The sequence below is a fragment of the Pollicipes pollicipes genome, unplaced genomic scaffold (genome assembly GCF_011947565.3).
Source record: "Pollicipes pollicipes isolate AB1234 unplaced genomic scaffold, Ppol_2.1 Scaffold_6138;HRSCAF=7277_pilon_pilon_pilon, whole genome shotgun sequence".
In the NCBI taxonomy this organism is placed as follows: Eukaryota; Metazoa; Arthropoda; class Thecostraca; order Pollicipedomorpha; family Pollicipedidae; genus Pollicipes; species Pollicipes pollicipes.
The window spans coordinates 16,267,386-16,293,638 of NW_023596818.1; the positions used below are offsets into that span (position 1 = coordinate 16,267,386).

Genomic DNA, 26,253 nt, shown 5'->3' on the forward strand with positions numbered 1-26,253 from the left:
TTTCTAGCTACGGTGGCATGCGCCGAGCTCGGCTTACCTTTTTGCGGACCCGACCATGACCTGCCGCTGCGTGCCGCTGCAAGGTCGCTGCCAAACGCGGCAGACCGGGCGCGGGACGTTCGATGGTGTTCCTCGCCCCTCCCCCTTCCCCCACGTATCAACAATCCGCCCTTGCGTCACCGAAGCGCCAAGCGTTCAGCCAGGCTCAGTAGCTGAACCCAGTCCTGCTACACTTATGCGGCTGTCGTACCCCAGTCGCCGTGGGGGCCCAGCTCGTCGGTGCGCCATTCGTCACTGACGCACGGACGCTGGCGGCTGCTGCCATCCTGGGCGCGCCTGCCAGCCGGGCCGGAGCCACTGGCCTCCCGTGCTCGGTCCGATTTGTCTCGCAGTCTCTGCGCAGCGGGAGGTGCCCCTGGGCGCTGCGGGTGCGCGCGCGGCCGCGTTTTACGACCCGGGCGCGGACCGAGCCACCCGCCGAGAGTTCCGGTCGGCGGAGTGGTCCGGTGGTAACGAGCGGCGGCTCCTCCCGGCGCACCGGCTGGGCAGACACGGCTCTTGGGTGGGAACGTCCGGCGGTCTGGTGAGACGTTAGGACACAGGGCCGGCTGTGTCCGGGGTTCTCCAGCGGTCAAGTGGATGGTCTGACGTGGACCGTGGACTCCGATGTGAGGGCCGAGTCCTGGCTGAGATGAGTCCGTTGTGGCCTGGCGAGTAGGGCATTGAAGCGGGAGAGACCGCTGGTCCGCTGGGAGTCTGGTGTTGGGGCCTGGGAATCTAACTAACCGACCTGTCGTTGTCATGATTACATGTGGCGTTCAAGTCAGTGAGCAAAGTCGCCACCGATCTGAGCCGGTAGATCCACTCGGTGAAACTGTTTTTGTCAAGCCGGGTTGTCAGTCCCGACACTAGCGAAATAAACAGCCTTTCCTTCCCTCCCCCGCCTCTCTTACTCTGCGGTCCTGATAGCGGCATGCAGGTGCCACGCTGTCGGGCGAGACCTCGCTCTACTGCGGGGCATTCCCACCTTGGGGACTTGCGGAGGATTTCTTTTTACCCGACCGACCGCCAGGGCTGGTCAAAATGACAGATGTAATCGGCCTGTAACCTCGTCCTAACATAGCAGGCCGTTCGCATGAGGTTAAGCCACGGAACAAAAAGGAGCGCAGGTGGTCACTTAAGCGCCGCAGCGATTTATTCAACCGGGTCATTGAATGCTCCCTGGCTGCGGTGCGGGAGACCGTTTATCCCGCTGGCCGGAGCCGGATACGTCCCGACTAAAACACACGCGTTTTCTCCCGAGGCTGGTCTTTGGCCTCTGTAATCGATAATAATTCGATTATGGTTAATGACTTTATGTAATGATGGCCAGTTTGTCGGCGTGACCCAGTATCCGGGACCGCAGGGCACGCGAGGCATGTTTGGACGGACCAGGCCATTATGTGATCGAGGGTACAACGCTCTCCGCCGCCGGACGGCAGTGGCGCCTCGCAGCTTCGCGGCATCGGAGGCGCCTCGCAGCTGTCGACCGCACAGCTGCCGCACTGGGTGGATCAGCGGGGTGGAGAGGTGCTTATTTAGCTGAAGCGATCCTTCCGCAGTGAAAGGCCAAAGGTGGAACTGCGCGTTGATGTGCGAAGTGAGGGGAGCTGCGGGTCGAGTTGTTGGATCATTGCACTGCCGATAGGACTAATGGATGCGTTTTGGAATGTGTCCGTCATTGTTGTCGCAAATTGAATATTTGTGCCGCATACCTGCGATATGAGACGAATGCGCACTCGGAACGAAAAATGCGTGTATTTTGTATGACAGCATGTGGTGCTGTCAAATGATGAGACACGACATTGATTATAAAATTGCAGCGTCAAATCCCAAATAATCAACCACACCTGCTGTTGGATTCCGTTCGATGAAGTTCCTTTTGCGTGGTGGGCTTTAAGGAGCTGAACTACCAACAGCTCTTGAGACAGACCCTGTGCAAGGAAGCATCTCATTTCGAGCTCAGTGAGATGCACGGATGTTTCCGGCTCGTGTGATGAGATTTTACCGCTCTGAGAAAGCGAAATGTGGGATGTATGTCTTCCAGTGCTGCTGCAGTGTCAGCTGCCGACGTCCTCCTGTACGCAGCCGTGACCAGTCCAGTCCAGTCCGGCCTCCAGTCTCCAGTCCTCCAGTCTGCCTCTGACGGGCCCTCGAGCGACTGCCGTTCTTCGACTTATCGTGGCCACTCACGTCTGGACCGTACTCGAACGCTCCAGTCCGGCGGAACCTCGTCTAAACAAAGACCCTCTTGCTGCCGGAGAGGAGGCACCTTTCTCCAATGGTTTGTGACGGTTTTGACCTGACCGCGCGACCGTCTCACGCAACCGCGGTTGGGACATACCCGCAAGCTATGACGAGTTGAAGTCTGACTGGCGTTTGAAGCTTTGGCATGCTTCGTCATGTCGGGCAAGGCAAGCTTCATTTTTTTTTTGCGCCGCATTATCATTGTTAACTGCGTTCAGTTTCACCAATAAGCGATTGTGGTCAAGTATCTGTGTCTGCCTTTATACCAGGCAAGCATTCTTCGGTGCAGAGGAGCTTTGGGACCTGATCCGGCTGATGTGGCCTTCAGGGACGTGGAGACGTCCCCAATGGAGGGACCTAAAAAAGGGATCACTGCCCTCCCTTCAGCAAAGTCCTGCCATGTATCTCCATAGGGTCAACTTCCACGAAAAGGGGTACTCACTGTTTCTTCTGATTGTATTCCTGTTTTAACACACATAGCACACGTTGCCAATGGTTCAGTGATGCAGGCATTTATGTTAGCGCAATCAGGTGTCTGGGTTGACGGACAGACCTCCATGCACACAGTGGATTATGCGCCATTATTTGCGCGCTGTGTGGTGCAGTGCATCGTTGTCTGCGCTCTGCCGGAGCATCCGTCTCAAGTGGGTGCGTTCGTATTCAATGATTTCCACATCATGCAAGGCCGTTCCATTTTGGCAACCCGTCACCCCTCAATCACGCCGCAGCGAACTCACAATCACTTCACAGTCACGAGCGTGTCACCTTCACCTCAGACGTCATAGCCGCCCTGTAATCGCGCACGATCAAATGAAGATTACCACACAATCACCTGCCAATCTCATCTCATAATCTGAGCTCAATGCTCTTGCGTAGCTTCAGATTTCTCAGTCCATATCCTGAGCACGTAATCCTTTCGAAATCATCACGAACACCCAAACGACATTGACCTCAAGCACCTCAGGCAATGACCCGCGGTCATCGCAAAACCGCCTCGAAATTTGTGCGCAACCTTTTCAAAATATCGCGCGCAGCTCCCCCCCCCCCCCCGCCCTCAGCCGCTTCACACGCATCTCACACCTCTACCGCGCCTGCTTCACCTTTCGGGCACGCAACTGGGCATCTCCCGGTCGCCCGGCCCGGTGGCGGTGACTCAGCGCCAGCGGCCGGGTCGGTCGCGGGTCCGGTAACCGCCGCCGCCCGACCCGAATTGGGTCGCCGAGCCTCCGATGACACCGCGCCGCCATTACTGTGGCCGCGGGGTGGCGGGCGCGGGCGCGGGCGGAGGGTCGCCCGGTCCGCCCGCCCGGCCCCTGACCCGGTCGGTGACACCACGACCTCGCGCCCCAGCGGCGAATGTCTGGTGGGCCGCCTGTGAGCTTGTCGTTGTGTTGGGGCTCTCCGCAAGGTTGTGGCTCCCCCTGAGGTGTTGGGGCTCTCCGCAAGGTTGTGCCTCCACATATCGGCGGGGAACGGCATGCGATCGGGTGTCCCCAGAAACGATGCATCAGTACCCTTCCCTCGGACGATGCATGCGTTTAGTTCGCCTGCTGGCGCGCCTACTCGGCTGTTCCTGAGGCTGGAAAAACAGCTCCTGTTGTTTCACTGACCGGTATTTGCTGCCGTAGTGTGCAATACGTTCGCTTAATCAATGATCGGCACCCCTCTTGACAGTTCCCGTCTATTCAAAGCATACATTTTGTTCCGCCGCCCGGAAAACGTGTCTGTTTTGACCTCTCGTCAGGGCGTGCCACGCTTATTTTAATCCCCCCCCCCCCGCAACCGCGCTGCCTCGCACCGCTGAGCCCGTGTCAGGACCCCACCATCACCACCACCACACGCGCTCATTTTACATGCGCCTGTCGCTGCGTACACGCGTCTCGCGCCCCGATGGACACGCATGACGTGTCGGGGGGGCGGTCGTTAGGGGGAGGGGCTTTGTCACGGTCAGCAAACTGTCCGCCGACCGGCTGTGGGGCAGAGGTCACCGGCTGCCTGACAGGTGATTGCATGATTGGGATGCGACGGGGTCCTGGAGGGGGGGGGAGGCGTCCTGGTGGCAATGCAGGACTCAGCAGGGTCACCTGATTCTGACTGGCGTCACCCGTTCGAGTACTCCGGAAAGTGGAGTCAGGCCGTGGCGGCCATTCCTAGTGAAGGCGATTTGTCCGTTGGTGCGATTCCTGAGAAACGCCCCGGGCTTGCGTGGCTTCTAGTCGTTTGCCTCCTCCAGTGCTTGGGAACGGTGTGACCAGACCACCTGCGCATGCCCAGAGGGGGCCGGGGGATGGCACTTGGCAGACGGCAGTGTCATCGTGGGAATCTCTGTCCCTACCGCGTACTGCGCGCGGTGACTCAGCGTTTACACTTGCCCACGAGAGAGGGCTCCTTTTTCACACGGATGGCCGCTCTTTGTCCCTGTCTCCAGTGCCTGTACGCACCGGATGTAATGGCCATAGTTTTCTGTGGCGTGTGGCAGACGACGGCTTTTCCCGCCGTAAACATCCTGCCGCCTTCGGATCTGGTCTGATGACGGACGATCCACAGCTAAAGCTCGGGTCCGGGGTCCGCCTGATGTGTGCTGTTGGCAGGCTAGATTTGAATCACATCGATTAAGTATGGAGACAGGGACAGTGGGACTCATTGTTTCACTAGTCTTGCCGTCACGTGGCTTGCAATATCTCATCATTCTTGTCCTCTCGTTGGTGCTGACGCCCAGCAATGTAAAAGATGGGCGTGTGCGAGGTGGCTGCATGCTGTGCACTGAGGCCGCACGTACCCAGCTGACCGGTTTTCTCTGACCGGTCCGAGTCGCTGAAGCCGCTCCCCTCGGCCCCGCAGAGCGCGTTACCCGCTTTCACTGTGCATGCCCAGCCCAAGCCTCCTGCCGTGCAATGCGCTGCACGTGGCGTGCTGCACGCGCCGTCACTAGTGACTTTTGTACGCGGCCGCTTGGTCGGCCAAGCATCACCTCGTGACGAGGAAACGGCCTGTGACCTCGGGGACCAATTGGCGCCGATCTGGACAGGCCCGGATAGAGATTGGACATGGAGGCTTACAGCATGGGCCTTTGGGGGAAGTGGCAACAACGCAAACCACCGCGCCGCTTTGGGGCGGTCATGGACATGAAGCGACAGCGGATGTTGCGCGTCGGCGGGGAATGCGGCGTAAAATCGGTACATTTCAGATATGAAGAACTTATGAATAGTGCCGCGCGTTGCACTCCAGCAAAGGCACACATCAGCGTCTGCATCATCATCCACGCGATTGCAATTTGTCAGTCATGAACTTCAAAACTCAGCAGCCCGCGCTCCCGGAAGTCCATCGTCGGCGGACTTGACGGCGTGCCCAGGGGCTCCGATCGGTGCAAAGTCCGGAGGGCTGCGCGCTCCGCGGCGCCGCCAGTCAGTCAACGCCGCTGTCGATGTCCCACGGATAACGTGCCCGAGATATCTCGCGCCGCCCTTGCCCCCACCCCCGCCCCCGCGACCTTGTCCGTCCTTGCCAGGTCCCGTCGATTGCCTGCAAGCGTGCTTTTTTAGGAGACGGTTGGTTTTGCACCGGATGAAAGCGCTGGATAATGTAATAATTTGGCCTTCGGGTGGGCCGCGCGTTTTTAGATAAGTGATCTGGAAACGACCGCCCCTGAAAGCGAGACAATGGTCGTGCGTGCGTGGGACTGATTATGAAACGCCTAACACACACTGGAACATATTAGCGATTTGTCTTGAAGTGCTCGCTTGGAAGTCACGCACGAGCTTACGCGCGATGAATCGCCTCATTACAAGATCCATGGCAGCGACGAGCGCCAATGACCTCGCGCAATGCGGCGACCTTCGACCGAGCCACGCTGTCCGTGCGTGGTTCGATCAGCTGACGGCCAGCCCCACGGCACCACGGCTGGGATTCGCGGAGCCGAGCGCTGGACGAGCTCTGAGAACGGCGCAGTCCCGCTGATCGCTGCACTGTTAAATGGAATGTTCCATGTTCGTAGATACTGAAGGAACCATGAACCATATGAGCCATATGATAAAAAGCTCACTCAGAGCTAATGGTGTACTTTAAGTGGAAAATATTGTTCGAGACAACACAATTTCACCATTTAGTAAATATGCTCCTCCATACGTCACTGTTTGGCTGTGTTATGAAACATTTTTATGACGGTGGGGTTATGTCAAACTAGCCGTGCGAAATTGTCATCCTTTCACTCACTTGCAGTGTTTCAGAACACGTTCGTGAAATGACAGAGCGGTGCTGAAAGTGTTCGCTGAGCCAAATTGTCTTGTGTGCTCGTGTTTTAAATCTTTCTTGTAGTGTTATTACGCATTTATCCGCGAGTTTAAGAAGTTAACTGGCATTCACATGCTGGGTTATGGCGCTATTCTTAACTTGTCCGATTACAAGTCTTACTTGCTTAATATTTCCAGTTATGTCGAACTCCTTATATTTTGTAGCACAAAACGTGATTCGTGGTTGAATTCATCGGCATCCCTTACCCTCTTCCATGCTTCATCCTGCATCCTCGCGACGTCCCGCTTGTCAGGACAGGCTGCATTCGCCAGCCAAGATTGGGCTGAGTGGCCCCCTAAAGGGGAACCTCGACTCAGTGTTAAGATGCCAGGTAAAACGAAGCTCAGTGCAAAAACTGTAGTATTAAACTAGAAATACCCTATTTGTGCAATGTAGGCCAGATTTATAGTTTGTACTAAGTGTTTGGCAGCCGTTGACTGGAGGCAGTGTGGCGCAGGGTTACCATAGAGAATGTATTAAAAATTTTGATGATTGTTGCGTCCAAACTTTTTGTAGCAAACTCTCGAGGAGGTTTACACTACGTTACACTGGCGGCATCCATTTGTTGATCGCAAACAATTTAGCATATTCCATGGGGCACTGGTATAAAAGTTCTAGAACTTTGAACACACAACCTTTCGACTACGGATTCGGCACGCTACCAATGGAGCTTCTGAGACCACTTGACAAGCCGCGAAGGTCGAAAAATTCACGGCGTACCGGGTACGAAAGCCTTGTCCCGGTACGCCGTGAGAGTTTGGCTTCTCTAGACAAAAATGGCGCGTGCAGTTCTGCTTCACCGCTATCCATTTTCCTTCATCCCACAGCCCTGAAATGATGGGCTGTAATCCAAATGACTTCCGTGGTTGGAAATTGCGCAGCTTGCCCCAACATTGATTGAGAGCCAATTGACGTCCGCTTTACTCGGGAATCGTGTTCACGGACGTCGCATCTGGACAGCTCGACGAGAATGTTCGTCCTGGCCTTGAACGCCGCATGGCGCATGGGGTGACGGGGTTTGAATGACGTTGCTATGGCGTCATGTATGCCTGAATGGCCTTGAAAAACCCTGCACGAAATAGTCTGAACATATTTGCGGGCGTGTAACTCACAAACTAGAAATATTTGAATCTGAAGAAGGTAGGGCTGTGAACTGCACCGAACGGACTTCAAAATGCTGTTTCAATTCAAAACCGCATTCAAACGTGGAATACTCACGTAAGAGGTGCGCGTACGCTGAGAGCAGCCGCCGGCGGTGCGGACGGGTCATGTTCGCGGTCGCCCGTCGGCTCGTCGACGGCGCGCCTCCGCCATTGAGCGACTGTTCGACCGAAAAACGGCACCGCCTGTCTCCGCAGTAATGGAACCCGCCAGGCTGCGACAGCTCCCAGATGAGGGCTGTTCGTGGGCTGCTTAGACATGCGGAACGAAACGGGCTCGGCGCGTGGGTGTCTCGGGGAGGTTTGGCTTTATTATCCACCTGTTTCTGGTATTCTACATTCTGGTCTTCTACGTATTCGCATTATCTGGGTGTCACACCAATCATGCAATGCATTCGATAGCCATCATTTTTAAAGAGGGCAATCAAAGTCATTGTTTTTACCCCATACGCCACAATCAAGTGCCAGCTGCCAGTTTGCGAGCAATTTCAAAACATTTTAATGCCTGAGGTTTGCATCGGTCGCTTCCGAACTAATCACGACATAAGTGGAGCCCAGCTTGCGCAGTATTTCCTGGTTTTGCTCGTTTTTATTTGGTGCCCGGTTCTCCCACCTCTCGCCGGTATGCTGTCCCGCGTCAGGTGATCAGTGGGTGTGGGGAAGGCCGCCCCTCCTACGCTCCACCCGCGTCCGTGGTGTGGGGAAGGGAGTGGCCAATCACCGCCGCGTGCTTCGACAGTCTGTGGGTTGTCCTTACCTCAAGGCCATGGTGGATGCACCGATCTTAGCCGGGTGACGCTCTTTTGTATTTATCAAGAGATCAGCTTCGGATTTTTGTGTTGATTCACCTTCCATTCCCGTCAGTGCGTCCATAACTCGATTGTAATTCGCATTAGCTCCGATTCATTCCAATTTGAAAGGCGTTGGTTTCATTGTATCGGCTACAAACTGTTAAATGCGCATCATGTTCTTTGTCCACTCGAAACCGAGCACAAGCCGTCCTACACATGTTTTTCACGACGTGCTGTTAACACACTGACCTGACAGAATGGCCATGGCCCCCCACAGACCACGGGTTCGCTCCTACAGAAAACATGCTGTCCTTGACATGCGTGTGATAGGCATCTAAAGAAGAATTATCTCTACCGTCCAGCCACAGTCACCGGACCAAAAAATCGTCTCAGCGCTCCACACAGCCGCGCCGGCTGATACCCATCTCCGCTAATGCTCGCTCAAGACCCCGACGCGGCGCACCCGCGTTTTACGACGTGCACCTCCTGTGCCTGCCGCTGACGGGCCCCGGCCGCGGAGGGCCGGCGCCGCCCGCCCGTCGCCGCCTCAGGACTGACGACCGCCTCTCTCCGGCAGATCGTGTACGAGCTGGGCGTGGTCATCTTCCGCGCGCTCGACTACGGCATGAAGGCGGACGAGGAGCGCCAGCTGAGCCCATCGCTGGAGGGCCTCATCGACGCCATGACGTCATCAGGTGAGAAGACGGCGCACGGGGTGTTCCGACAGCTGCTCGGGGGAGGGAGGGGGAGGGGAAGCAGAGCCTGATATGAACTTCCAGTGTCCTACGACGGCCAGTGTTGGAGAGACAAAACTGTTGTTGGGGAGTGTTTCCTTATTTTTGTGCTCAATGGATGCCATGATTATTAATCTGGTTGTGGTAATGTGGTTCAAATGCAGTGAACTGTATCTCAAATGGAGCTAATTCTATGTTTTGGACGCATTTGTAAGTGAGCACTGTAGTGTGCTTATTATGCTTGCTTTCCCTTGCATGTGCAAAACCAAAGGTTTCCTGTAAGTTTTCAGATCCGTCAGAATTCGTCATAACAATGCTATTGAGCGTCTACGTTATCAACGTTAGCATCTTATAAGTTCCATGGCCTTGAATCGTTATTTGGCATATGAATAAAAGCTCCTCAATTAGCCCGTCTCAAAATAACCTCCTGACACAGGACGTGGTCTCGCACTGGTCATATGGCGTGATTAATCGTGACCCGGATGTCACTCTTTAATCGTGAGCTGGCCTATCGCCGTCCTTCAGGCTGCCCTCGGGTGCTATCGCGGCTCAGCTGGCTTTATTTGACGGTGACGCAGGATCCCCCGTCTACGTCTCATATGGTCCGAGATAAGCAAAACCCACATGCAATATTTGCATCGTGTGCCATGCTGATCGAAGGCTTTGCGATCGTATATCGATGACTCGCACAGTCGCGGTGCGATACCGCTGTTGATGCAACGATATGCGGCGAAGGACATACGTCTGACCCAGAGCCGATGCCGACGCTTCTCACCGCTCGTTTCACCTTCTTACCGTCCGTCTCACCTTCTTGTCGTCCGTCTGACCTTCCCACCGTCCGTTTGACCTCACCGTCCGTCTAACCTTCTCACCATCCGTCTCACCTTCTCACCGTCCGTCTCACCTTCTCGCCGTCCGCCTCACCTTCTCACCGTCCGTCTCACCTCACCGTCCGTCTCACCGCTACCTGAGCCAGCCTCTCCACGCCGCCCCGAGTCGCTCCCTGCGAGACAGCCGTCCGCACACGCCTATTGGCATGCCACGACAGGGCGTCAGTGGCGACGCGCCCGCCCCGATGACGCGCCGCCTGCCTGTGAGGGTAGCTCCGCGGGACCGCCCCGGCCGCCATCAGCTGGCGCCGCGCCGCCTGCCTGTGAGGGTGGCTCCGCGGGACCGCCCCGGCCGCCATCAGCTGGCGCCGCGCCGCCTGCCTGTGACGGTGGCTCCGCGGGACCGCGCAGGCCAGCGGCCTGGTTGCATCTGCTTGGCCCTCTTCCGGCCGTTATCCGTCAAATATTTCTTGCCGCACATATAGAACCATTATTATGCAGATCAGCCGCCATCTACATATATTACGCGCAGTGACGCCATTACCGGGGCACTGTTTACGAATTACCGCGCGGTTTTCTCTTTTCTTCTTCGGCGCGAGTCCGCGACGCGCCCGCCTCGATCAGCTCTTGCAACATCGGGTCACCGGCCCTGACCTCCCCGACGCCGGCTGATGGTGTCAAACCGCCAGCTGATGGGCTGTGACCGTCGTTTACCACCGCGCGATCAGATGCTTCACCGCTGTGACGACATGTCACAGCGGTGAAGCACAGCAAGGCGCAAGCCCACGCACGCGTCCGGGCGCCGTTTGCCTCCCCTTCCTCCGCGGCTCGCCCTTCCGTTGTTTATCGTGCGTCCCGTAATGCACGCTTTGCAATTCCAACGAATGGAAATCGCCGTGTCCGACTACAATACCGGCGCAGAACGGGTCATTAGCCGGCGCTGGACCGGCGGATCCCCGCCCGACGTTGCCTTCCGGTCCCACGGCGCCCCCTCCCCCGACACCTGTCCCGACGCGCTCCGCCGGATCATCGGCGCTCCATCACGGCGTCGCACCGTTAGGTTCAAACGACCGGCGAACGAGAACGCGTGCCGACGGGCGCGGGCGGCGTGTGCACGCGTGCTAACGCGTCACGCACGTCTCGGTGACAGCGGCGCGCACCGTTAGCGCCACGCTGCTCGGATTGGCGCCGTGCCGCGGCGGCCGCCGCCGGGGCTTGTTGATCACGATCTGCCCTATTCAGCGGGCCGTCCCGGGCGGTCGTCTGAGAAGGCCGAGCGCGACAGAGCAGGCGCCCGGCCCCGGCAGAGCAGGCGCCTGCCCTGGCAGAGCAGGGCAGGCGCCTGCCCCGGCAGAGCAGGGCAGGCGCCCGGCCCCGGCAGAGCAGGCGCCCGGCCCCGGTCAGAGCAGGCCCCGGCCCGACAGAGCGGGCGCCCGGCCCCCGGCAGAACAGGCGCCTGCCCCGGCAGAGCAGGGCAGGCGCCTGGCCCCGACAGAGCGGGCGCCCGGCCCCGGTCAGAGCAGGCCCCGGCCCGACAGAGCGGGCGCCCGGCCCCCGGCAGAGCAGGCCCCGGCCCGGCAGAGCTGGCGCCCGGCCCCCGGCAGAGCAGGCCCCGACCCGGCAGAGCAGGCGCCTACCCCGGCAGAACAGGCGCCTGCCCCGGCAGAGCAGGCTCCCGGTCCCGGCAGAGCAGGCGCCTGGCCTCGACAGAGCGGGCGCCCGGCCCCCGTCAGAGTAGGCCCCGGTCCCGGCAGAGCAGGCGCCCGGCCCCCGTCAGAGTAGGCCCCGGTCCCGGCAGAGCAGGCGCCTGGCCTCGACAGAGCGGGCGCCCGGCCCCCGTCAGAGTAGGCCCCGGTCCCGGCAGAGCAGGCGCCTACCCCGTCAGAGCAGGCCCCGGTCCCGGCAGAGCAGGCCCCGGCCCGACAGACCAGGCCCCGGCGCTTGCAGAGCAGGCGCCTGACCCGTCCAGCTCGTTTGGTCTCACGAGGAGGGTCCCAACGGTGATATGAGCCTTTGCGCTGAGTACGCTTCATTATCGCTTGTTGGATCGGATCTTATCCATGCAGTTGGCAAGGGTTGCTAAGGTTTCGAAATACGAGCAGGGCTTCTTTGTCAAGTTTCACCTATTTCATCATCCCACGGAGTATAAGCACGTTTTCTTTCATCGGGTTTCATCCTCACGAGACGAACATGTGTTTTTTAGTAGCAAAGCAGTGCGTCTTTCCTTTCAAAGGGATTATGTCACCAGATTGGATACATACAGCTTCTCCTGTCCAGTTGCCGCTCCAACACGCAATGACAAAATATTTCCATTTCCTATAACGATTGCCATTCTGTTTTAAAATCGGTTAACGGTACATACAGCCGCATTTATGAACAAAAAGACATCCGCTCGAAGCCAATCCTTCCAGCCTCTGCCACTATGCGAAGCACTCGTTTGCAAATCCGCCCGAGCAAACGCAGCACGGGCTTGGCTCGACTCGGCGTCCGCGAGCGTTCTGGTGAGATCGCGCTCTGGCGTCAGCTGTCTGTATCTGGAGCACGCCCCGACCACCGCCGCCACCGCCGCTGCTGCCCCGCCGCCGCTGTCGGCATGCCATGGAGCCGTCTGCAGCGGCGTGCCGGGGCGGCGCCCGAGACCCGGCTCTGCAGGTGGGCCTGGTCCGTCCCAGTGGCCCGGTATGGAGACCGCGAGCTGCACCACGCCGCGTCGGGTCGGGTCGGGTCGGATCGGGTCGGGTCGGGTGCTCAGCCGGTCGGCAACGCCGGCTCGGGGTGGGAGGAACGAGAACAGGACAGCGGCCCCTTGTTTAGCAGCGAGATTAATGCGGGAAGCGGGGGTGGGGGGGGGGGGGGGGGGGGCGGGTGAGATCGGGCGAGGCTGCTCCGAGCACTCTCTCCTCGCTCCCAATCACGCTCGTCCATGGATGATCAATGCGGGCCAGTGCAGCCTTGCACGGGGAATAATGGGCGTTCGGCCTTGGAGCATTGAAATGCGAGCACGACTCTGGCATGAGACCCCGCAGGCGTCGGGCATACCTCGGCTGGATGTTTTCCCGGAAATGCTCCGTCCTAAAATGATGGAGCTCCTTATCACCTCCTCATCTGCGTCGGTGGTGATTACAACAGCGCGCATCACTCTCCGGTGAATTGTTAAATGGATGAGACCGGTTGCCGGCACGCCGCTGCCGCCGTTCCGTTCCGTTCCGTTCCGTTCGCTCACCGGAACGTCTCCGGGAGATGAGCGGAGCTGTCTGGGGTATGAGGCTCATCAATCCTTCATCATTTGAAGACATGCGCTTCTCGTAAAGTGTCTGTCTCGGCGATCCATCTCTATCTTGGTTAAAGAGTGTGCCGCGAAGCTGGAACGCCGTCGTGTCCGCCTCGGGTCGGTCTCGACGGGTGGGTGTGATGAGGGAGGGGAGGGGCAGGGGGCTTCCGGCGAAGATGTCCTGCCGTGGATGTAGGTCTGTAGAGGAATGCGTCCTTTTACGACTGCCAGCCATCTCAGACGTTTAGATGTAACACGCGACAACGAACGGCAGCCACATCGGCGGTAACTAGTTTGGTGGATTGCTTCCGTGACAGCACGGAATGTCAGGCGCGATGCTTCTCACGACATATCAAGCCTCACTAACCGCAGATGCAGTGATATCAGTTTTCGTCTTCGACCGCTCTCTCCCTCTCTCCCTCCCTCGGAGGCTCACATCTCTCTCTCTCTCTCTCTCTCTCTCTCTCTCTCTCTCTCTCTCTCTCTCTCTCTCTCTCTCTCTCTCTCTCTCTCTCTCTCTCTCTCTCTCTCTCTCTCTCTCTCTCTCTCTCTCTCTCTCTCTGTCTCTCTCTCTCTCTCTCTCTCTCTCTCTCTCTCTCTCTCTCTCTCTCTCTCTCTCTCTCTCTCTCTCTCTCTCTCTCTCTCTCTCTCTCTCTCTCTCTCTCTCTCTCTCTCTCTCTCTCTCTCTCTCCCTCCCTCCCCTCTCTCTTTCCCGCCCTATCCCTGCCCTTCACCCGTCTCTTTCCCGACCGCAGTTTTCCTTTGGCGATATGAACTAGCGTGCTGGGTATCTATGGGTTCATGGCAAGAGAGGCGGGAAATAGAGCAGCCCTCATGCAGTCAGTCAGACGGCTTGTGCCGAACTTGATACCAAAACTCTGCTAAGACCTGGCGCCGGATCAAAGCCTGCCAGCAGTTTGACTTACTTGTTGACATGTCAAACAATACTGCTACCTCGCAGGAAGTCCCTGGCTACTTTGCAACTATTTTATTCAAGGATGAGGTCAGCGTCCGTCTCTGATGAAAAAAACACGGTAAACTGGCCTGATCGTTCCGATCTCTTGTAGTCGGGCGTCTCAGTCGGCAATCCTTCATCGTCTCGTAACAGATGGGTCGTGAGTAGCTTTTGGCATCAGCTTCCAAACGGCTTCCAACGAACATTACCAACAGTCAGCGCATTTCAACGTCTCTCTCCACCCCTTCACGTCTCCTCTTTTTTGGTGCATTTGGGGTAGGGTAGCTATTTAGGTTGGGGTAGCTATTTACCCCTGTAAGTGCCAGCCTATTTTGCGAAACCACGCCCTTGGGCAGCCTGTTTGATATCACATCGTCGATATGACGGTTTTACACTTCCATCACGGTCGTTTGGGCTAACCTGGAAGTCGTACTGCAGACCCGCCGGCGTCTCCCATCGTGCCGCCAGTGTGCGTGTGCGCACCGCGCGCGCAGACAGGATTACCGGAGTGCTCCACTGTCCGGGCGTTCGCCCTTCAGATCCCACCCGCCGGCGAGCGGATCGGCCTGTTGTGAACAGCCGGTTGTGAGCGGGGTCCTGAAAGCCGGCCTTGTCCGGCTGGCCGCTCTTTATCCACCGGCCCCGCCTCTCCAGAGATTTAGGCGGCAGCAGCAGCGGTGCGTTCGGTCGCCCGACGCACGCGGCCGAGGCCGATGAAAGTACCGATGGGCAGCGGCGGTCAGGCGCCGGACAGCCGCGGCCCGCCGGCGGCACCCAACCACCGCAGGCCTGTCCACATCTCGGCAGGATGCGACGAGTGGCACCGCCGCTGAGGCAATGGACGGCACGGCGGAGCCGGCGCTGTAGTGCGTTCACAAATGAGAGGAGCGTCGCCACGCCCGCCGCCACCGCCACCGCCGCCACCGCCACCGCCACCGCCACCGCCACCGCCACCGCCTCCTACGCTTCCCCTACGCTTAGGTTCGCATCTGGGATTCCGGAAGGTGAAGCTCGAGTCTCCGCCGCTCAGCCTCGAGCTGACTTGAGCTCCTCCATCCCGTGGTCTGGATGCTCTGGTCCAGAGGCTGAATCCCTGGGTCTGCATGCTCTGGTCCAGAGGCTGAATCCCTGGGTCTGCATGCTCTGGTCCAGAGGCTGAACCCCTGGGTCTGCATGCTCTGGTCCAGAGGCTGAACCCCGTTGCCCGGAGCCTGAATCCTCGACACGGAAGTTGAATTCTCCTTCACGGAGGCTGGGTCCGCTGGCTCGGAGTCTGGATCCTCCGGCAAGGAGGTTGGATCCACTGGTCTGGAGCACGAATTCCGTAGCTCGGAGCCCGGATCCTCGTCCCGGAGGCCGCAGCCGCCCACCAATTAATCTCGCCATTATGCCATTACCCTGGCGGACTGACCGACCGCCGGCTGGGAGGAGGGAGCTCGCCCCTCGGTCGGTCGGGTTAATGGGATGCGAGCCTCTCCGGCCGGCCGCGCGGTCCGCTCTGCGCACCTGTGACCGGCATGCGCCCGCCAGGGACCCGCTGCGCCCGGGTTCGGCCGTGGCCGACCGCACCCGTCCGCGCCGTTCGCGCCGGCGTGTGGCTCGGACCTGCGCCCGGCGGACAGCACGGGCCTGTCCGTCGCCGGCAGCGGGACGAATGCTGGTCGGTGACCTGCCGGCTCCGCCCCTGCCGCCATGAAGACGCGCGCTCCACTGCGGCGGCGCAGAGCGTACCCAAGCCTGAAGACGGGGTAATGACGCGGAAGGGCTGCCCGCGGAGACATTCCAGAGGTGTAATCTGTCGCACGTGAGCCGGGCGTAAATGGGACGTGGGTGTTGATTAGGTCCAGTTTTTGGCGTCGCTTTCAGCGCCGACGGTGAAGTGAAACGGTTGGTTACAAGATGCTACCGGTCCTAGCGAGACTCTCGATGACATGGCGACACACAGCACACGCCTGGCGTCTTGCGCGCCGCGGAAGAACCCGAGTATATAGATAACGATCTTTCTGCGCTGCCGACCGCGCGACTTACGCTCGGTTTCATGGTAAACTCCAAACTTCGTTTGAAGCCACCAGCTTAGAGCGACAAGGACGATGCTGGCCCACCTACCGTTGGAGACTAAGAATGTTTGATGTCGCCAGATATAAAAATGCGTCATGGCAGGAGACATTGCGTGGTACGGCATGCTTGCGGCTACGGTGGTGACATGCCGCTTCCGAAGATTGTCTTTGTCTCTTTACAGATTGTCTTCCCCCTCTCCGTTCCCCTTACTTTAGGACTGATTCTTCCTCTCTGTTCCCCTTGCTTTACGACTGATCCTTCCTCTCCGTTCCCCTTACGTCAGGACTGATTCCTCCTCTCCGTTCCCCTTACTGAAGGACCGATCCTTCCTCTCCGTTCCCCTTACTTTAGGAGTCAACTCAGCCGGTGACAGTGACCGTGCCTCGGGAGGAGAATCTTGGCACACGGTCGGCATCCTCGACATCCTGTGCCACATCCGCCCATTCGAAGCGCGGCACCTTGTTTTATTTGGCTTATTTTTTTAATCTCCTCATCGGTTTTGAGATCCTCTCACCCAGCTGACACTGCTGTGTGACGTCACACCCAGCTGACACTGCTGTATGACGTGCCTGGATCGACGACCGCCTCGACATACGAGGCATCGGGCCACGCGCGGTTTTCCGCGGCGCTGTCGATAACTCCGTATCGAGGTCCCTCGTCTCACCTGACGATGGTCCGCGTCAGGGTCTCCAGACGTCCCGGCCTTTCCGCTTCACAGCCGGTCGAGCGATGTTCCGCTCGTTAGGAGTGCACCTGGGGACGCGCATTATTCAGGAATTCCAGGCCGTTCCGTCTCACAGAAGCTTCTCCGATGTTTCGCGCGGCAAGACTCCTTCCGTGTTCTGTCTTTTTAACGCTTAGTGAATGATCGTCGTGGCAAAGCGCTGAGGGCGTCATATCCACGAAAGCGTCTTGGCCCTGTTCTGCAGTTTGAGGGCGTTGATGCCACGGCATTGTATAAGTGATCGTGGTAGATAAGAGGCCCAGCTGAGTCCTCGACTGAACTCCACCTGGTGGCCTGCGGTGTTGTTCCTCTCCGTCATCACTTGGGCTTATTCCCCGTTCTCCCATTGAAAAATGCTCGAGATAGGAACAGCGAAAACCGGCATGGCACTGGCCATGAATGCCTCACAACTGCCGCGGCTGTTCCCTCCTGCATCGCTGCCATTTGGCTGGCGTTCCCCAGCTGTGCGACCGATCGGCCGGCCCTCCCCCCCCCCCCTCCCCCTTCCGCTCATCTCCCGCAGACCTACTGACCCGCCTCACACCTGTTCGCGCCCGCACCGGACCGCCTCGCTCCCCCCGCCGGTCGGTCATCTCCGGCCTGCGGCGGCGCGGCGGCGGCCGCCGAGCAGCCAGTACCGCACAACACCAGCTGCGCGGCGATGGCGGCGATCGCGCCGCGTCGCGACACGCCGCATCTTGTTGTCGGCGCGCCGGCTGACCCCGTTTAGTGGCGCGGGCCAAACACGAGCACGCACACGCGCGGCAAGGGCTGCCGTGGCGGCGGCGGCGGCGCGCGCTTTCTCCGCGCCCGGCTGGATGTGTGTTAGTGGCGTCATTAGGGTGGCGGCCCCCGGTCACCGCCCCGCAGCTGATCCTGTTTACCCGGTTGGCGACTGGCCGCCGCCGCTGGCGGCGGTCAGCGCCGGGTCACGGCGGCTGACCCGGCGCCAGCGGCGGGGCGGATCACTTGTGCGCGGCTCCGGACCACTGAGGGGAAGGGCGGCGGTGGGGCGGGGAAAGGGGGTAGGTCACGGTGCAGTTGCTGCTGAAACCCCGGTAAAGCGGGGTCGAGATCACGCAGGATAATTTGCCGTCAAATCCCCGGTGGAAGGGCCGGACCCCGGTATAGTGGCGGCGAGGTGACACCCTGGTGTTGATGTGGTGTTTTAGGGCGCACCGGCATCGGGGCCATTTTGCGTTCAATACCGAGCCTTTCCAAAGATTGCGACAACTTGGACCGTTCAGTCCCATATCCCGTCGTCCGTACCTCGGAGCGGTGTCGCCGTCACCGTCTCAAACTCGGATGAGCGTCGTCCTCGGAGAAAAAGCCGCGGAAGTGAGAAATCGAAAGCTCCACAGCGCGAGAAACGCTGAAAAATGACCCGGCGCCGATTCTGCGGCGCCGTGGGGGCGCTGTCCACCCCGCCGACACCGTGGAACGCTGTCCAGTCCACCACGAGCCTCCCAACGACATCTCTTCCACGACTTCGCCGTCGCGTGGAGAGAAGCCCCCACGCGGCGGGAGGCGAGCGCCGACGCTGTATCGAGGGCGGCCGGGGAGGCGGGTTTCCGCGACGGTCATCGATTGGGTCCGCCCCGGCGCCCCGCCGCTCTTCCTCTCGGGACGTCCCCATTGTCCCGGCCTTGTGAGCGGCGGCCGCGGCCCGGCGCATTGTGCGGCGTCAGATCGTGCAGCGATCTAACCTAGTTAGGTGTTTATTTGGACGTTAAGGCTCGAACTGCCGCGCCCGCTTGCTCCAGAAAAGCCATGGCCGGATTCGGATGGAGATGGGTACTTTCTCGGGATGTGGTCCTCGTGACATGGACTGGAGGACTCCGGCAGACTCGTGACTTGCTCGCAGCAGGTGGGGACTTGCTGCGAGCGGTGATTTGTGAACGGACAGGTAATTAATCGTCGCCGGTTTTTTGGTCACGATTGGGAGCGCAGTTCATAATCCACTTATCGCACATGATTAACATCTGTGGCATTCGGCCCGACCTGTTCTGGTAACGAGCTCCAATGTAATTTGTAACGCTTGAGGACTGCTTTTAAGTTCATTAAGGGAGATTTACTGGGCGGTTTCGTCCAAGGCTCGCCCTAACACTTTGTAACCAGCGCTGCATCTAGAGTACGGACGGTAAGCAGCTGTCGTGCGGCGTTCGCGTCATGTGATCCGGAAGGTTGCGTTGCTCACGGTCAATGATGGAGTCGATCGTCCTACCCTATGGCTACCATGCAACAGCTAACCCAATAGAAGCCATCACGGAGGTCATATCCAGAGTAACTCTGAGTAGCTTGGCTGAGTGACCGACCAGTGGAACCGCCTCGGTTTTCCAGGTCCGCCACCTGCCTTCCGTGCGGTGACAGAGGTGCCTGCGTTGAAGCTCTCCATGTGCAGTGTGGCCGCATAACATTTGCCATTTTTACCGTTACCGTTTGAATTGTCGGTAACCTGCTTGCAAGTGTCACATCTTTATTAGTACATGCTCCAAGATAAAGGCCAAAGGTTCCTGAATATTTTACAAACTTATCGCACGCTTTAAATAGCACCTGAAGACTTTGTCAACCTATGGGGTAGCCCCTACCCTCCCTTAAGGATGGGCGGTGACAAAAGCGTGTGGGTGTGCTATTGGTAGCCGGCAGTGGTGTTCAGGCATACAAAATCATAACGATCAGAATCCTCGCCGCGGACATTCAAGTGCGTATCAATAGCTAGAGTGCAGGGCTCGGTGTATATGGCTGTCAAATTGAGAAAGGAAGAACATTTGTCGCGGACATCGGTGCATCCACTCTAGTTTGAGATACGACCCGGACGTGTGCCAAAATTACAGGCTAAGTCTGCACCTACCGAACGTTTTCTGCCGAACACAAACATCATGCATTTGCGTACATAAATGCGAGAATTTTGCAGGCAGATTTTTGACAATGGAAGCTAGGAAGTGTGTCCATTGACTATTGAACGCAACTTTTCTTCTCAGGACGCCCATTTCGGAGAAGCTTGTCATGTAAGTTATTGCTTGAGTCTGTTGATGTGCTGCATTTTCCGGTGCAACAGGTGGCATGGACTTACCATCATTTCTTTATTGTGTTGCATGTGTGTTTACTACGTTCCTCTGTTATCTGTTAGTTGAAATCCAAGGAGATCAAGTCCCCAGTTTCAGTGGATTACATATATGTGTGCTGCTGTGATGAGATCTTGACGTGCGAGTTCGGCCTCCAAGCACGTTGCCTGCCGATCGATCAGAAAGCGAACAGGCCCTTTGGTTGGCCTCGTGGGGCCATCAGCACCCGCCGTCGTGCGCAGCCTGGCGCGCATGACTAGTGTGGCGCACGCCTCTCGCCCTGGTCCGTCGGGTGACAGCAACGGGATGACCCTGCGCGCTTTCCCTGCTCAGACTTCTTTCATCGACATCGATCGTCCATCACGACGATACAGCGCAATCGGCGAGAATCGTCCTCACACCTCAAGTGGCCACCAATCAGGGCCGGTGTCGCCTGACCCCAGGTCACCGCCGCCGGCCGACCCGCCTCGTTGACCTCGGCCGGCGGCGGCGCGCGCGGCTCGCTAACGCCTCGCCGCCGCCGCATTCATCGTCGGGTGTTTGTGTCGCGCGCGGACGAGACCGGTCCGGTGACGCCGGCGCCGGGGCCGCGGCGCGGCCGCGCGGCGCCGGGCCTTTCCCTACCGCCGGCGCCGGGGGACCGGAGCGGAGCGAACCGTCATTGCAGGGGAAACCGAGCCCCGGGGCGGCGGAGCCGGCATCATGCTGAAGAGCGCGGACGGCGGGCACGGCAGCGCGAGAGGTGACGGGCGACGCTCAGCGCAGGAACTGCTTTGTCACCGCCCCAAGTGCCCTGTTTTGTATGCATTTGCGAAGCCGCACGCACTAGGCTGTCAGAATTCAAGATGGCACCCGTCAGCACTCGTGGACTCGGAGCCGCGTGCCCCTGCCGTCGGCGCGGGCGCGTGTTGTGGCGTCGAACTGTTAGGGGTTCGCTCTCTCGCTCCGGAGGCGTTACCAGGCCCTCGCAAGTGTTAGGCCCTCCGGCTAGCTGTTCAGCTTTCCTGGGCCCTGCCTCGCGAGGTACCGCCGCTGATGGCATCAGCGCCCGAGGTAAAGTCCACCACCATCGCGGCGATAAACATCAGAAACGGCTCACGACTACAGTAACAACTGTAACAACTGTGGCAACCCTCTCACGTCGGCCTATCTTTCTTCTCTCTCTCCCTGTCTCTCTCTCTCTCTCTCTCTCTCTCTCTCTCTCTCTCTCTCTCTCTCTCTCTCTCTCTTCTCTCTCTCTCTCTCTCTCTCTTCTCTCTCTCTCTCTCTCTCTCCTCTCTCTCTCTCTCTCTCTCTCTCTCTCTCCTCTCTCTCTCTCTCTCTCTCTCTCTCTCTCTCTCTCTCTCTCTCTCTCTCTCTCTCTCTCTCTCTCTCTCTCTCTCTCTCTCTCTCTCTCTTCTCTCTCTCTCTCTCTCTCTCTCTCTCTCTCTCTCTCTCTCTCTCTCTCTCTCTCTCTCTCTCTCTCTCTCCTCTCTCTCTCTCTCTCTCTCCTCTCTCTCTCTCTCTCTCTCTCTCTCTCTCTCTCTCTCCTCTTCTCTCTCTCTCTCTCTCTCTCTCTCTCTCTCTCTCTCTCTCTCTCTCTCTCTCTCTCTCTCTCTCTCTCTCTCTCTCTCTCTCTCTCTCTCTTCTCTCTCTCTCTCCTCTCTCTCTCTCTCTCTCTCTCTCTCTCTCTCTCTCCTCTCTCTCTCTCTCTCTCTCTCTCTCTCTCTCTCTCTCTCTCTCTCTCTCTCTCTCTCTCTCTCTCTCTCTCTCTCTCTCTCTCTCTCTCTCTCTCTCTCTCCATCTCTCTCGCCCTTCTCTCTTTCCCGCCCTGCTCTTGTCCGTAACCTATCTCCTTTCTCGACCAGTTTTCCTTGGTGTGATGTAAACTAGCGTGTTGGAGGACATCTGCGGGTTCATGGCAAGAAAAGCGAGAAAGCAAGCAACCGATCAGTCAGACGGCTTGTGCCAAACTCGGCTAACAGCAGACGCCGAGGGAAACGTCCGTCTCTGGGAAAAGTACCGCGACGAATTAGCCCGATCGTTAGGAGCTCTTGCAATCAACGTCTAAGCTGCCAATCTGTCACCGTCTCGCAGCAAATGGGCTGAGAGTGTCTTCCAGCATTGGCTTTCAAGGGCTTCCCAGCTGCCACTGTAGGGTACGGATCGCCCTGAGGTGGTCCAGCAGCCAGTGCCAGATCAGGGACTGGTCGGTAGGGACGGCCCAGCAGTCCCCTGGGGGTCAGCCTCTGGGCCAGCGGCGCGAGGCGGACCAGCGCCTGTCCTCGAGCCGACCGAGCGCCGGGTTCCGTCTGGTCGCGCGCGCCGGCCGGCGACGCCGCTGGCCGCGGGGCGGGGCCCTCCCAGCCGAGCGGCTGTTCCGCGCGGCTTGTCAGCGCCTGTTGTCAGCTGTCGGCGCCGACTGAAGCGGACAATGGCACCTGAAAGGGTGGCCGGGACGCTGAATATTCAGCCGGCCGGCCGTCGGGTCAACACGCACATCCATCAGTGTCGCCGGCGGCCGGGCCCCGCCCAACGCCGGCCCGACCCGAGCCGGACTCGGCCTCTGATACTACTGGGTGCTGCTCGGGTGACGGTTGATGACGGCCCGACGCCGGTCCGACTCGAGTCCGACCTCACCTCGGATACCCCGGGGTACCATGCGGACGACGGGTGAGAACGGCCCAGCCAGTCTACAGTGAGCCCATGCGAGCCCGATCGTTGCGCTCACTCAGGCTTCTGTCGTGACAAACGTCGATAAGCTTTCCGGTCCCGGTTTTTGGCGCTGGGTTTCCACACGGGTGTCCCTTCGGGCAGCATGTGCCACGAAGCCTTGGGGTCGCAAGTTACCCATGCAAAATCTGCATAGCATAAAGCTGCACGGCCCGCCTGGCGTCTGCGCTCAGAGTGTACCGAAGTGTGACATTGTTTTGGCCCGACTCAAGTATCAGCAAACACAATCACCTGCCCAAACACAAACACACCACAGGCCGGTGCGCGTCTCCGCACATCCGGGCGGCGCCCAGACGGGCAGCGGCCCGCCTCGGCCGCCGTCCGGCCGCTGTTTGCTCGCGCTTCCTCGTCCAGGCCGGCGCCCCCACCACGGGCCGCTTCTGGATCTGGGACGCCGCCGGGAGAGATCCGTATCGCGCTGCTCGTCTCAGCTGCGGCGGGCTCGTGAGGCGCCGCTGCACGGGCGACCGTCGCCCCACCGGCGGCGGTGGAGCGTCCCATACCGGACAGGCCGGGGCATTGGGCGGGGCTGCATGTGCGCTGGTGCCCACACGTCTGCGCTGGCGGTGAGTGACCGGGCTGGACCGGTCGGACTCCTGCCAACAGGTCGTCGCGATTCTAGGCAGCGAAGCCTGTCGTTTTTTCGTTTTCTTTTTTTCGTCTCGCCTTCGGTTGCCGGGACGGTGTCACATACCGGCGGCGGAAGCGCCGCGGCACCCAACTGACCCGTCGCAGACCTCTTGCGGCCGGTCGTCCCCAGACGGGTCCCAAGGTCCGTTATCTGACTTCAGAAGCACTGGTGGGTGATAGGTGTCGAGCGGTCGGTCTTCTTCCGGACCCGCCTGCTTCACGAGCAGAGGAGGACCCAGGTCTGTGCGTATGTTCAAGATACGATGTCCATACGCTAAGCCTGTCCATGCACAGGTGCAGCCGGAACTACAGCGCAGCTCTCCACACGAACGTCTGCCCAAAGGGCCAACGCTGATTGATCAACCACAGCGCAACAGCCCTACAGAGCCCTCTCCGGTCTGGCAGATTCTATCGCCCCGATCCGGAAACTCGAAGGCCGAGGCCGGATGAGCAGAGCTGACGGCGGGAAGCGGGAAGCCGCCATCAGCAGCCACGCCGCCGCTGCCATCGGTCCATCAGCTCCCGGCCGGTCCGGCGCCCTCGCTGGATGCGGAAGCCCGGTTTTTGTGTGTCGTCCGGCTGATGGGCGAGAATGTCGCCCGGTAGGACGGGTCCGCTCGTCCCTGCGCCGGTCCGCGCCCGGTGGTCCGGGATTCCGAGCGGACCGGTCCGGTCTGGTCCGGCCGGTCCGACGGATGGAAACCCTGCATCTGGACCGGACCCCAGCCGGCGCGGGGGGCTTCGGTGTCCGGAGGATTCCGAGTCGGTCGGGCGGAAACCGCGCTCCGTCAGCCGCGGCGGTTCAACGTAATGACGCAACCAGTTAGATAGTTGAATCGCTCCGGGCACGCTGATCGGATTCATGCGGTCGTAATAATTGTAACAGACACGTAACGGGATCGTGGGTTTTCGTGGGATTCAGCGCTGCGGGCTTTCAGTCGCCGCAGGGCGTGCGGTGGCCACCTGCCGGCAAACCACGTCGTGTCCAAATTTGACCTTCGCTGACGGCACCCAGAGCATGCCCCATGCAGGTGCAATCATGGGGCCCGTCCAGCCGTGATGTCTGTGTCCATCCAGGCGTGGCGGGCGACCCCTGGAGCGGCTGTCTTTTGAATCTTCGAGCGCCGAAGCCGCGTGGATTGAATCCGTGATGCAGTGCCATTGAGGTGCGCATCAGAGCGGTGCCACCTGAGCCTGGCTATCAGCGTCCTCACTGACGCCACACCAGCCGGCCGAACCCGAGACCCGTCCTCGTTGACCCGTTGAACTGGTGACATTGGCCGCGTGGGACCGTTCTCAGGCACCGTGCGACCCATGACGGCAACACGTGGAACCCATCACCGGCGACACGCAACAGCAATCCTCCGAACCCGTCGGGAGCATTCTCGGTCACGCTTCGATCCGCCGCAGGTGCGCCAGGCCTCAGAGCTGGCTGGCTGGCTGGCTGGCTGCTTGTGTCAGGGGCGACCCGGAGCCCGATGCTTAGCGGCCACGTGTCATGCACGTGTCCACGTTTCTTTCAATGAGGGATGGCAGCACAGATATGAGTACAGGGGCGGACTTTTGAGGGAGTCCTAGGACAAAGTGGGACTTCTTGATAGGGGTTGGGGGCGGGGGGGGGGGGGGAGGGGGCCTGGGCAGTGTCGTATTCAAGGGATGGGGAACCAAAGGCACGTACCTTCTTTACAACTGCATTCTACGTATTAATATCCATGTGAATAAATATTGACAATCAACAATGCCGAAGAGGGAATGTTGATCAACAATCCAGACAACGAGCCTCTTGATGAAGCGAAGAGTCTAGTGCCCCTAGTTCAGTTATGCGGACCCGACCCCTCCTTGATCTGAATTTCGGTAAGATGCGTGCAGCTACAAAACCCTCAGTTAAAGCAACTGCAGCCTCAGCAAAGTTTGAGGGAGTGACACCTACACTAGCCACCTCTGCCCCCCCCCCCCCCCCCCTGCTGCGCCGCCCTGCTTCTGACCACGCGTCGACGCCAGGCGCCGCGCGACCACGTGCCGGCTCCAGCGCCGAGAAAGCCACCAAACGGCCCGCGGCCTTCCCGGCCACCCGTCCGTTTCGACACTGAATTCCCGCATTAATTTGTACGGTTTTTGTGGGGCTTCTCTCATGGGCGTGGGGGCTGCGGTGCCGGACGGTCGGACGCTTCCCGCCGGCCCGGGAATGTGTGCACCGCACCGGGTGGCCCGGCCGGGGAGGCCTCCCGGGCGCGGCGGCCCTGTTTTGGGCCGCGGGGCGGGGGCGTCTCGACGCCTTCCTCGTCGGAATGTGTCATGCCAGGAGGCTATGTTGACGGACATGACTGGGCACTGCCAGAGCAAGTTGGCGGATGTGACGGGCGTGGCCAGATCGAGCTAATGGATGCGTAATGTTCTGTGGGTGTTTTCGCTTCCTCTCCTATCCGTCTGCCGGTTAACAGGCCGCCTCGTAGTTCTATTCATGCGCTGTGCAGCGTTTTGTGTCCCCCGGCGGCGCGTGGATTTTTGTCCCGGGTGGAGATCATTGCTTTCGCCATGGGGGCGGATAGTTGTTTCGGGTCGCGTGAACACATGGTGTCCCACTCACGGCCAAGCACCACCGTCTGGTCGCTGGCCGCAGTTTCGTGCAATGGCTTGCGTGACAAGCGACGCTCATAATTGACATGTTTGCCGACGCTCAGGCGTTGTATACGAAGTCGCTGGTTCCGTTGTGCCGCGGCTCCAGCGCGGATGTACCGGCCGCCGCT

At 59.3% G+C, this 26,253-nt stretch overlaps 1 protein-coding gene across 3 annotated transcripts in view; it reads left to right on the plus strand.

Annotated features, from left to right (window-relative positions):
- The window catches only part of LOC119105723 (protein spire homolog 1), a 100,425-nt gene that overhangs the window by 23,190 nt on the left and 50,982 nt on the right, over window positions 1-26,253 (plus strand). For 2 of the 3 annotated variants that reach the window (XM_037229202.1, XM_037229203.1), the window contains exons 3-4: window positions 9,105-9,222; window positions 20,081-20,107. In XM_037229202.1, coding sequence (XP_037085097.1) covers window positions 9,105-9,222; window positions 20,081-20,107 — 145 coding nt within the window. The remainder of the gene's footprint in view (window positions 1-9,104; window positions 9,223-20,080; window positions 20,108-26,253) is intronic. The other variant, XM_037229204.1, reaches the window with a different exon arrangement.